Here is a 13,161-nt window from a genome sequence, read left to right as displayed (position 1 = left end):
GAAGCCGTCACAAGTGTGGGTCAAGAGGCCATGCCACGGCGGGGTCCAGCCCGGTGGGTAGAGGACAGAAAGCACAGCTACGTGCAGGGGGACGGGCGGGGATGTCATCGTCTTGCCTCGTGGCATCTCCTTGTAGGGGCCAGGCCCGGGGAGGGCTGTGTCAGGGACTGCTTGCTTCTTAGCTTAGTCCCAGCCAGCCCCCCCCCCCCAGAAAGATGCATCGGAGACCATGAGGTCGGGTAGGACGTTTGGAGACGGTCATTTATCACAACGAGATTTCTCTGACCTCCTCTCTATCCGTTTGGTCTTTGGTGAGCTTATCTGCATTACCCGGAGGCGCTCTGGGTTGGGCCCCTGGTCCTTACGCCCCCCTCGCTGCATTATTCATGTTGCCAGCTCTTGGGTGAGCATGCCGCTGATGACCGCTCCCGGGGCCGGCTGTAAAAAGACGTTGGCAACGTCCACCCTATGGCAGAGAGTGGCGAGCCCCCCAAGTCTGCCTGTTTGTTGAAGGTCTCTGCAGAGAGAATGAAGGGAATAATCCATCAGTGGAGCATCTAGAAGATACACTGGCTCCTGGGTAGGAGTTGGGTCACTTGGTCCATGCCTCGGGACGCACATGGTCCGCCCTGTGCCAAGAAGGGTCAGATAAATCACTGGGTCTCAGCCAAGGACTGTTTGACACACACACACCCCCTGCCCCAGGACATTTGGCGATGTCTGGAGACGTCTGGTTGTCATAGCTCGGGAAGGGCGCTGCTGCAATCCCCGGAGTAGAAGCAGCTAGACCTCCCACAATGCACAGCACAGCTCCCTTGCAGCCAAGCAGTGTCTGTCCCCAGATATCAGTAGAGCCTGAGTAGAGAAACCCTGATGGCAGCGAATAAAGGAAACCAGGAGGACACGCTAATGAACAGCATGGCAAGCGTGCTGAATCTACACGGAGCAGTCACGCTCACCCGCACTGCCTGTTTCCACGGGGGACGCTGCCCCGCCTCCTACCCCCTGGTTTCTGTTCTCATGTTTTCTGCCCCAGCCTTCCTGGGTTCATTGTTGTTCCTGCAACACTGGGCTGTTTTCCAGGATGTGCAGCGGATCACTACAAATCTGGCAACTAAAAAGAGCCGCCGTTTATTAGCTCGAGGTGCTGTGGGTCGAGATTCTCTATGAACCGAATTCTGGGCTTGGGTCTCTTAAGGCTGAAATCAGGTGTCAGCAGGGCTGGGTTCTTGTCTGGAGGCTCTGGGGGTGACTCTTCCTCCAAGATCCCTTAGGCTGTTGGCTGAATTCACTTCCAGTGGTGGCAGGGCTTGGGGGGGACACCCTGTGTCCCCGCTGATTGTCGGGGGGGCCCACGTTCAGGTCCTAACGGCCGCCCCTCATTTCCGGGTTCATGGCCACTCCAGTCTCAAAGACAACGACAGCAGGCGACCCCTTGTCACACGCGGACCGTCCGGTAGCCCCTCGCACCACCAGCCAGAGAACAGTCCGCTGACAGGGGCTGCAGCGAGGAGGTCAGGCCCACCCGCATGCTCCCTAGCGTGAGGCCAGCTGATCTGGGTCTTTAATTCCCGTCCGCGAGGCTCTGGGAGCAGTCCCTGGCTTCGTTTTCATGGCATCAGGGATGGGGATTGTGGGTGGCATCTTCTGAACCCAGCCCTGGGCATGTGGGACCACGTGCCACACTCACTAAGTGTTTGCTAAGTGACTCAACGTTACAGTGGCGTAAAAAGCAGAAATCCAGAATTTTATATGGGAGCTTTTAAATTCATTTTATTTCTAAGTCATCTCTACACCCAACGTGGGGCTCGAACCTACAACCCCGAGATCGAGAGTCACCTGTTCTACCGACCGAGCCAGCCAGGTGCCCCTCCTTGGATTTTATTTTCACGTCCTATCCGTTTGCTAGGGCTTCCATAACCAAGTACCAGGTGGTGGCTTAAAGGACAGGTGGGTCGTCTCACGGTTTTTGAGGCCAGAAATCCAGAATCAAGGTCCTGTCTGAGGGCTCTGAGGGAGAGCCTGGCCCGGACCTCTCTCCAGGGTGTGCGGATGGCTGGCTTCATCCTTCCATGATGTTCTCCCTGTATGGAATCCGTCTACAAACCACCCCTTCTCGGGGCACGTGAGGGCACCAGTCCTTGCCTAGGGCCACCCCGTAGCCATCCGTGAGCTGGACTGCGTCTGTGTGCATGTGAGGTCACATTCTCAAGTCCTGGGGGTGGGGGTTCAGCATATGGATTTGGACGGAAGTACACGTCCAGCCCGTAATAGCAACTAATTATACGTTTTCCTTTATTACATACTCTGCGGATCAGATTCAGCCGACTCAGCCTTACAGGGCCAGAGACCAGGTGGTACCCAGCCCCCCCGCCCCCCAAGCCCCCTCCTCAAGCCACACAGATGCTCATTCCTGCAGCAGCCATACCAGTGGATTCTAGAAGCTCAGTGGCCGTGAGGAGCCTCTAGAGAGCATTTTACATGGAGACTCTAGCCCACCCTGAGACAGAGGCATCGGGGGACAGAAATTGGGCTTTCTGTGTTCCGAGTTTGTACTCAACATTGGTTTTCTTTAAGGGACACTTCATCATCCCTGTATTACACCTGAGTCAGGCACCTTTTGAAAAGAGGGAGGGGCACATTTGGGTTTTGAACCCTGAGAAGCTGCACAGGATCATCAAGCGTAAAGGTGGCTCGGGGACAGCACGGGGAGCACCCCCCGGGACAGGCCCACGCCCGAGTCCCGCGCCGACGCCGCTCGGCACCCTGCACCGTTCCTGCCGGGGTCGCTGCTACCAACGCTAGCCTGGCGATGCGGCGCTGTCTCTGAGCATCCAAAGTCATCTCCCGACCCCGGCAACAGTGGACCCACAAGTTGGGGAGCACTGAACTAAACCACCCCCTAGACAGAGGATGAAAAAAAGCAGAGGTCCGGGAGTGACTCCGCAAGGTCACAGAGCTCGTCACCAGCAGAGCTGGACCCGAAGCCGGCTTTCCTGCACCCACCCCCCTGCCTTCCCCTCGCCCCTGGGATGCTGAGCAGAGGCGGGCTCTCCCGCCCCAGCGGGTGCCCAGCTCCTTCCCGAGAAGCCAGGCATCCTCACAGAGCATCCCTCATCCCACCACCTTTCCCCACGGGCTGTCGTAGCAACACTGCAACTCCGAGGACCCAAATTCCTGCACCGGCCACTTCCTTGAAGGACTCACGCAGAAGACGCCTCATTACCAAAATCAGCCTTCTAGACCCCGTGTCTTCCTCCCGTCTCGGACTCACGCCGATGAAGCCAGCCGCCATGCCGGTCAGCAAAAATCCTCCGATTTGTGCAAACTGTTAAGTGGAAAGAACGATTTGTAGCTTTGGTGAAACCTGGAGTCTTGAGCAAAATCCAAATGCAGCAAAACGGGTTTTCAAGCAAAGTCACATTTCATGAGGCATTTCTTACGGGCCATAACGGCAGCCGGTGTCCCCGGTAAGCGACCAAAGGGGCGACGATTTCCCGCTCTCAGGACAAGTGGGGGCTTGGCGCGCTAATGCGTCCATGATGTCTGTCCCTCCGGCGTGCCCTGGTCTCCTTGCAGCCAAGGTGACAAGTGCGTTCCGCACATCATTTGAATGCAAGACTTGGGAGAAGGTTCTAAAGGAGAGGTGCCTGTTGCTGTTGATGCGCTCTTGCAGTTCTGGGGGGCTGACGCGGACTGGGATGCCCTGAAGTTGAAAGTGCGGGTGTGGCTTGTCGACCCTTGCCTCCTCGCGTTCCCTCGCAGTGACCGATGGCGGGCAGGCTGGCGGGGCTGTGTTCTTCCAGCTTTCCAACCATGCACGAGGATTTATGTCCTCCACTCCGGGAGGTGAGCGGGGCAGGGATGCGTGTGCCCGTGTGTCCGTGTCCTTTTCTAAGCTATAGCTCTGCATATAACCAAATAGTTGCGCAGAGTTTGTTGGCAAACACGGGACAAGACGGGGGTGCCGGGGCATGATGGTGGCTACTCAGACCGACATGGGAGATAGCACTTCTAGAACTACACACCACAAAAGGCAGGTGCCTGGGACCCGGGGTGAGATCTCAGTAAGGTCTGTGCCTGAGTTCAGTCGGACGTGATCCCTGGGGGAGCCGGGGGAGCTGGGCTCACGAGAACTCTGCGGTGGGTGGGTTGGCTTTGCAAATTCCTCTTAATCTCAAGCGATCTGTTTCAGAAATGAAATTTTATGGGCAGATCCATTACAGAGGGGGACTTGGGGCCTGAAACCACACAGCGACAAAGCGCCAAAACCAGAGTGTAAGCCTGGGCGGGGGTCCCCCCCGGGCACTATCGACCCCCCGACTGGCGAGTCTGTGTTGCGGGGGCCGTGTAGCTGCATCCTTGGCTCCTCCCCACCAGACAGCACTCCCCCACCGGTCGTGACAACCAGACATGTGGACACTATGCCCCACCCCGAATGGGAATGACTAGCCGAGGCAGGCTGATGCTCCCCCTGAGCGCTTCACGGGATGCTTCTCGGTTTCGGGGTGTCCAGGGACCTTTCCCCTCTGGTGCCCTTCGCCCATCTCTGCACGGGCCACGGAAACGTGGACAGTTGCACAAGGAGTGGCGGGCTGCAGCGTGGTGGAGCGTGGGCCTCTGCAAAGGCCAGGTCTTTAATCCTGTGGCTCTCTCTCGCCTGTCTTCATGCCCGCAGAGCCAAGGTGAAGAAGGGGGTGAACATCCTGGGCGCCCAGACCCGCGAGCCCCGGCAGTGGGACGTGAAGCAGGAGATGGGAAACGGCGGCAAGCATGCCAGCACCACTGTGCTGTGTCAGCGCCTGGGGTCCAGCGCGCGCAACAGGTAAGCCCCGGCGGCGAGGGGTCCGGTGGCCGGGTCACCGCCCGGGAGGCTCGCCTTACGCTCGCATTTAACCGCTGCTTAGCAGAGCGGTTAAGCCCTCAGCCTGGGGATCTGGAGGCACTTCCATCACGGGCAGGACCCTCTGGCAGCTCCAGGCGGGGCAGGCGCGGCTCTGGTTCCGAGTCCGTTTTGGGGCTTTGAAGCTGAGCCTGGTTAGCATAGTCGGCTGTGCCTCTGGGCCTCGGGCATGCTCTCCGCCAGGGCTCAGGTCCCTGGTCACCTCCCCTTGCCCTCCCTGGATTATCGGAAGCTGCTTTCTTCCAAGTGCTCATTCTTCACACAAAGGGTGTGATGCTGAGCTTTATAATAAGAAATATGTATTTGGGCTTCATCCCTGTTCCTGGCACAGAGCTCCTGAAACCCTGAGAATTTCCTAAGTGAAGAGAGCAACAGAGGTGACTTTTCTTACATTAATGAGGTGACTTTTGGGAAGCACCTGGGTCACCCGAACCCCACCCCCAGCATCTCCCTGGAGGGCAGAGGGGCTGGAGGTTGACTTCAGTTACCATTGGCCAGGGATGTAATCAGTCTTAACTCTATCATGAGACCTCCAGGAAAACCTCAAAGATTGGGTCTCTGAGACCCATTGCAGGTGGGTGAGCCCGTGGAGATTTGGGGTGAGCGGCGCCCAGAGAGGACATGAAGCCCCACGCCCTTCCCCACACCCCGCCCTGTGCGTCTCCTCCATCTGGATGCTCCTGAGTTACATCCTTTAACCTAGTAAGTGAAGCTTTCTCAGAGTCCTGCGAGATGCTCTCGCAGATTAATCAAACCCAAGGAAGGGGGGCTTTGGAACCTCGGGTTTATAGCCGGTGGGTCAGAAGCCCCGCCTGCACTGATACCTGCAGGGGATGGGCAGTCCTGTGGGACTGAGCCCCTCGCCTGGGGGATCCAATGCCATCTCTGGGTGGACGGGGTCAGGATCGCGTTGAACTGGACGACACCGGCTGGTGTGGGAGCGCTGCTTGGTGGTGCGGGGAAAATGCACACGTCGGAGTTGGTGTCCAAACGTGAAGGATTAGACCCCAACTTGAGTGAGGAGGGATTTAAACATGGGGTGACCATCAGTGGAAATAGTATGTAAGGACATGTTATGGGAGATTCTATACAGACACCTGGGTTATTATTTAAAATAATTGTTTTCTGCGTATTAAAACAACACATACTTACTTTAGAGTATTTGTAAAGCACAGTTATACTAGGGGAAAAATGTCAAATAATGCATCAGTATTCTGCCAGCCAAGGATAACCCACTGTTAACATGTTGGTTCATTCCCTTCCAGTGTTTTATACACACAGTAAATGTGTAGTCGGTGTATTTATGTTACAAACCTGGTATCGTAACCTATACACAGATTTTAAGATGCTTTCACTTCTATTGAACACATTTTCTCCTGACATTAAATTGTCCTCAGAAAAAATTTAATGGTTTCACGGTATTCCATCATATAGATTTAACGCTGCGTAAATAACCCTACCCATGTCCTCAGACGTTGCAGTTGTTCTTAACTTTTATTACTATAAACGTTGCAGCAGTAAACCACCTTTCATGTAAAGCTTTATCCACTTCTCTTTTCGCTTAAGGTGGTTTCTTTAGAATCAAAAAGTTTGATCATTTTTAGGGCTCTTGGTACATTGTGTTTTGTGTATTTTCTTGAAGGGGGAGTAGCACTAAAGGAAAATGTATCCCATCATCGGACACATTTTCTTAAGTGAACACTGCAAGGCTGCCAAGAAAAATTTCTGCAAATTCTCCACTTTGTTTAGAAACACCCGGTTCTTTGATCACAAACCCTCTCTCCGCCGTGCTTCCTTTAATGGGTAGCCAGCGAAAACATCTGGTGTCCCGAGCAGCTTCCTGGTTCAAACACCAGCCTTTCCCCAGATCAACCCCAGGAAGGACTGTTAGCATATCACATGGGGTGAGGGTTGTGTGTCCAGATGTTTCGATTTGTGAAAAAGGGACTAGAAAGAAACGCATGCCAGGGTCCCCTCGTATTAGCAGGAAATCAGAGGCAAAATTAAATCTCTTGGATCAAATACACATAATGTCTAACTAACCCATATGATTGGTGTTGATTAGGCAAATAAAAGCAAAGGTGTTCATTAAGTGAAGTTACACATGTAAGTCATTCCTCATGACCCAGTTGGGAGCAATCTCGATGTGAGGGAGGGGAGCCCTGCGGGAGCACATCCTCAAGAGTCCCAGAGGCGACCCTGTTTGCGCTGAGTCTCTGGGAAGTCTGCTGTGGGCCAAGGTGTGTTTGCTGAGAGGGTAAGCTTCTGTTTTTTTTATTGGGAAGTCTGTTTACCAGCACAGCACTGATGGGGGTCCCATGCTTACTGCCTTCCTCACTGCACTCTGCGGGAAGCCTTGGTTGGTTCCCCTGTGGTCGGTGCTGTGCACGGATGTCCACCCAACAGAGTCAGATCCAGACCACCCCCCGTCAAGGAACCTAAAAGCTGTGGAGACCTGGGACCAGAAGGACCCCAAGTCCAAAAGGGTGCTCGTTGACATGGAAGGTGCAAGTCCCACGGGAGGGGAGGAGGGCTTCCTTCCCTCTGCCCATAGGGCGAAGGCCAAGCGCACTTGTTATCTACTGCCCTGTGACAAATTACCCTCAAGCTTACAAGTTCAGAACACCACACGTTCATTATCTCATGGTTTCCATGGGTCAGGGATTCGGGCACATCCTAACTGGGGCCCCTTCCCCAGGGTCTGTCACTAAGGGGCAGTCGGCGTCTCCTCCACCAGGAATTGTGGTCTCACCTGAAGGCTCAGCAGAGCCGACCCACTCCCAGGCTCACGTGGTCGTGGGAAGGATTCGGGTCCTCGAGGGCTGTAGGACTAGGGGCCTTGGTTTCTGGTTGCTTGCTAGGGGTCGTCCTCCATCGGGTCCAGCCTGTGAGAAGGTCCTGGGAGAAAGGGAATGCCAGCAAATGGGAGTTGGAGTATTTTATAACCTAATCTCGCAAGTGGCGTCTGCACACTCTTCCTGTATTCTGTTCATTGGCAGCAAGACTGGGCTGCGCTCAGGGGAGGGGAGTACACAGAGGGGTGGGTGCCAGGAGGTGGGGCTCCCCGGGAGTGTCAGGCTGACAGCTCTTCTGGGCCATGGAGGGCTTTCTGCAGTAGAATCTGCAGGAACAGAGAATGACAGCCTTGCAGGCACGGACAGAGGCCCTGCACTCTCTGGAATCAGGAGACTTCCCACAGAGAAGAGTGGCAGGCGACATAGAAAGGACTTGCAGAGATTCTGCCCGGAACGCAGCCGGGCCCCGAAACGGAGGGACGTAGATCCCAGGCCAGTGGCTTAAGCCGGCGCTTCCTTAGCTGTGTATCACCCATCCTCCTCTTCAGACCGACTTGCCTTCTTCATTTAACTGAAGCCAGTTGATTCAGAGGGAAGTTTAGGTTCCTGCCCAGATTAGCGCAACTAGTTAGCTGCACTAAAAAGTGATGATCCTGGCTCATTCGGTCAGAAGAGCCGTTTATCCAAGGGATGTTGTGGGGGACGCTGCGGAATCAGCTTGGAAAATGGAAGACCCCACGTGAATCTCAGCGTCAGCCGTCGCCCGCCCAAAGTCATGCCTCCTCATTGACATTCAGACCACTGCTCCCTTCTACTTTAAATTGCTCTGGGTTTTTTAAATTCATCTTTATTTTTAGTGAGAATATCCTTGAAAATCTACGGTTAAGGTACTTCTGCTGGTTCCTAACGTGCATTACAATAAGTATAAAACTGTAAGATTTATTTTAAATGATAATCCTTGTGAATAGAATAGGGGCATAATCGGTGCATATTCCTGTCATAATGGGAATACAGGCAGTGAATCGCCGGTGTGCTGGGTGCTGCCCACCCGAGTCCCCCTTCCAGCCCCCTGTCAGCTTCTGCGCACCTGCTGGGTGGTGGTCAGCTGGGGCGTCTCTAATGAAATACCACAGATCGGGGCTTAAAGAACGGACATTTATTCTCTCCTAGTTCTGGGGGCTGGAAATCCCAGATCGAGGTGCTTTCAGTGCTGGCTTTGGGGGAGACCTCTCTTTCTGGCTTTCCTGCTGTGTCCACACATAGCCTTTCCTCTGTGTGCCCTTGGGGGGTGGTGGGTGAGGGAGAGAGAGAGAGAGAGAACGGGAGATAGAGAGCGCTCTGGTGTCTCTTCTTGTAAGGACCCCGGTCCTGTCAGATTCGGACCCCACCCTTCTGATCTCAGTTAACCTTAATTATCTCCCTAACGGTCCCATCTCCGAGGACAGTCACTGCGGGGTTCGGGCTTCCGGAGATGAATTCCAGAGCGGAGTCGGGGGGGACACAGCCAGTCCCCAGCAGCAGGCTTTGCTCTGACACCCTGCACCTGCATCCTTCAGAGCACTGCCCTGGGCCCCTGGGCACTTTGCCCGCTCTTGAGACTATTGGGAAAGCGAGAGTTTTCCTCTTCGGCGGTCAGTCCTTGCACATGATGGATGGATGTGCAGGAGAAAAACCCACCTCCCTCTACTCGGGCACAGACAACCGTCAGTGGTGATGGACGCTGCAGAGCCCCCCAGGGACGCGGGAGGCTGGCACTTTTTCCGACCACACACCTTCCCTTGCATGAACGGCTTCCCTCTTCCCCACCCCTTACCTGTAGTACTCACTTACACGTGGATCCATGTCTCAGGGTCTGCTTCTAAAAAACCCAGTGTGGGATTCTCAGAAACATGAGGGTCCCTGCTTCTTTCCCTGGTGGAATGGCCTCTTACGTATACAACTGGGGGGAAGAATTTGTTAGGAAGGCTGCCCACCAAGGCCTTCCTGTCGATGGAACCCTTTCTCCCCAGAGCCCGGAACCTCTGGGCTCAGGGTCCTGCCACCATCCATCCGTAAACCCTCGGATCCGGGAGGAGAGTTGGCAACTGTCCACCCCCACACCTAATTGTGTTGCATTTCGTTTCTAGCCCCGAGATTAATATTTTAGCAGTCTGAGCATCTCCGCAATCATGCAAACTCAGTTAACAACCTCCTAGATCATAGCTCATACTCACAGGGTGTGAGGCCAATGGAGCACTTACCGTTCTGTCCAGATCCCCCCACACCGGCACCGTGAGTCTGAGTGAACCGAGCAGGAAGCAAATGTCTTTGTGTCCGCAGGAAGAGGATGAAGGATGTGGCCGGCCGGCTGCCACACAGGGCTGCACTCTGCCACGCTCTTGGTGAATGTTCCAGAGGGAGCATCTCCTGCTTGGCCTTTTATCTCCTTCCCCATGCTGAATTTTTCTTCAAACCTGGGTAGCAGGGCTGGTGTGAGCAGCTGGGGCTCGACCAAGCAAGACCCTCATAAAGCCTGGGGGGTGACCCCGACCTGGAGGGAGGTGCAGCTGACCGTGACTGCCCTCGACCCCAGTGCCGCACTTTTATCTGATGCACAATTCTACCTGGCGCTTTCCGTGAGCCTTCCTCTCTGCAGCTCAGGCTGATGCCAGAGACTCCGTGTGTCTGAACTGCAGGGAGCTCCACGGTGGAGCTCTGTGGCCGTGATGGAGGCTGGCTCCCCAGGGCGGGGGAGGTCCCCCAGTTCCACCTAAACGACTCTCCACTGAGCCTCACACCCCGTGCTTATGTTTACTGCACACATTCACTCAAATCGGTTCACTTGGGCATTTAAAATTTTTCCTGTTGGGCTTTGTTATTTATTTATTTATTTATTAATAATACATTTTTTTTAAGATTTTATTTTATTTATTTGAGAGAGAGAGAATGAGAGACAGAGAGCATGAGAGGGAGGAGGGCCAGAGGGAGAAGCAGGCTCCCTGCCGAGCAGGGAGCCCGATGCGGGACTCGATCCCGGGACTCCAGGATCATGACCTGAGCCGAAGGCAGTCGCTTAACCAACTGAGCCACCCAGGTGCCCTGGGCTTTGTTATTAAAATATTGCTGTTATAATCTCTTCCAGGAAACATAGTATCTTAAAAATAAAAATGTAAATAGCAGTAATACTCTATCCTTCATCATGCTTGAAAGTATGAAAACTATACTCTGTATACTTCATAGTGCCCGGCATTTTACAGAATGCTTTTCAGTAAATCTTTTTCATGGTTTCTCGAACAGAGTCAGCACACCACTGGGCAGGTGAAAAAAAGAAATGAAGGCAGAGGGAGGAAGCATCCCACTGAATATTTGTGCAAATGAGAAAAAGAAGTTTTCTTTTAAAATAACTTTCATGTCTGTAAATAAGTGGAAAACGCTCAGGTCTACTGCGTGAGTTAAAGGTGAACGCGTGAACAGCTACGATTCCAACATACGAACCCTGTTGCTCGTATCAGCGACATCCCTGCACCTGCTCCGGGGCTGGAAAGGGAGAGTAAACGTTCTGCGGGCCTTCAAGATGCATTAGCTCCAACTGAGACTTTATGTTGCTTCCTTGTCTTTTTATTAGCCTTATTTTCTTCCATGCCCATATGTCACTTTTAGCCTCAGAAAAACATATTCAAAAACACATTCGTAAACCCATATTCCACACCTTATGTTCGCTGTAACTGTTATTGTGCATGTAAGTATTTTTATACAGTTGGGACCAGACTGTGACATGTCTCCATTTGTAAAGTAACATGGCCAAAGCCTGCCCCAAACTTGGTTATTTACCTGGCTGGCTAACAAGTTACTAAGTAAAGTAATTACTAAGTTTCCTGCTGCAGGGCATCGTGGTTGCTAACTTTTCATAGAAATAAATCGGCAGGGCACATCTCTATACCTCTATGGCCCCTCCCTGGGCCCCCCACTTCCTGGGAGACGGCAGGGTCCCCTAGAGACTTGTAAACTCAGGCCACAGATTTGGGCGCTCAGCCCAGCGGCTGCAGGCTGAGACGCTGGCCATGTGGCGGAGCTCAGGGCCGTCTGCAGGGGCTGCCGGCCAGGTGAAGGGAGGCGGTGGGCCCTGTGTGCGCGGAGAGCAGGTCAGAGTGCGCCTGCCTACAAGGAGTGCCCCCTCCTCCCTCTGGAGCCTCCCTGGGGGGAATGCAGGCCCCGCGTTGCCCAATCTCCAGACTTCTCTAGAAAAGCTGAAAATCCAGACTGTCATGTGAAATCTCCCAGTTTGTAAACATTTGCTCAGATTTGTAAAAATCACTGTGCGGATCCCAGAAAAGGAATATTGTTGAGGAACGTGGCTCACCAGTGAGTGAGTCCTGCACGGTAGCTGCCCGTCCGAGCCCATCATGCACTCCACTTTGGAGGAAATCACACCTGCGTGCGCTAGGGGGTTGGTTGTCTGTATCCTCAAGGGGTAAAGTCTGTAGCAAACAAGCCATCCCGACCTAGATGGTCTGCCTCTTTTAGAGGGACTTCGAAGTGAGGCCAGCCCTTTGTGAGATTCCACTTCCCCCATTTTCTGCACGGGATCCCTCCTGAAGATAAAGGTGCACAGACTCCCCTGTGTTTCCAGCAGATGTTGTTAACACACGTCTGTCCTCTGGTTCCTTATTCTTGTTCGGCCCTGGCGGTCTTTAGGGGCAGCCCTCCAGGGCACCTGCCTGGGGCCTGGTGTCCCTCATCCGTCTTCTTATCGCCCACCTTCTGTTTGGCAGGGCAGCAGGTCAGCCGGCGTTCTCCAGCTGGTCTACACTGGAGACATTCCGGGTCCGTGCATTTCCTTGGACCACCAGCTAACGCCCCCCTCATCCTCCCCTCCCCCAAGCCCATCAGGCTTCAGCTTGGCTGCAGGGGAGACAAGTCAATCAGGCAGGTAATAAAAGGGCGGAAGCTTTTCAAAAAGCAAAAATCCCAGAGAACGGTGACTAAAATGCCCATTAGTATTCATTTACTCAGTCTCAATTGCAGATCTTATATTTGTAACTGTGCTCGGCTGTTTTGTTTTTGGAGGATTCTGGAATATGAATGTTCTCATAGCTGCTTCGTGTAAACAGAATCAGCAGAGCTTAGGGGAATGGTACACCAAGATAATCTGCTTTTCCCCGAAGGAAACTGCCCAGACCCAGTCTTCCCCTGAAGAAAGATTTGAAGATACCACAGAAAGTGCACCAGGCAGATTTCCGCAAATGAAAATCTCCCAGTCGGTGGCATGGGTGTGCACTCCAGGTCCCCAGAGGAAGAAATCAGAAGTGTCCCCCCACAGCCCACTCTACCTCCTCAGCAAGCTGACATCAGCCCCCGTGGCAGGAGAATTTCTTGATGTGCACATTGTGTGTGTTCTCGGTAAAATATTCCCTTCTCTCCCACGCTCAGCCTGCGCCAAAGGCTAAAGCCCAACATGGTTGAGGTTATTGGCGTGTTCTGGCA

General features: G+C 53.7%; 1 protein-coding gene across 2 annotated transcripts in view; it reads left to right on the top strand.

Moving 5' to 3' along the window:
• Positions 1-13,161, top strand: part of TMEM132C (transmembrane protein 132C) — a 300,307-nt gene that overhangs the window by 186,323 nt on the left and 100,823 nt on the right. For both annotated transcript variants that reach the window (XM_035016818.1, XM_035016817.1), the window contains exon 3: positions 4,679-4,825. In XM_035016818.1, the coding sequence (XP_034872709.1) occupies positions 4,679-4,825 (147 nt within the window). The remainder of the gene's footprint in view (positions 1-4,678; positions 4,826-13,161) is intronic.

This window comes from Mirounga leonina, unplaced genomic scaffold, assembly GCF_011800145.1.
Source record: "Mirounga leonina isolate KUSES-001 unplaced genomic scaffold, KU_Mleo_1.0 Mir_171, whole genome shotgun sequence".
NCBI lineage: Eukaryota > Metazoa > Chordata > Mammalia > Carnivora > Phocidae > Mirounga > Mirounga leonina.
This window is presented reverse-complemented; position numbering and strand designations above follow the sequence as displayed.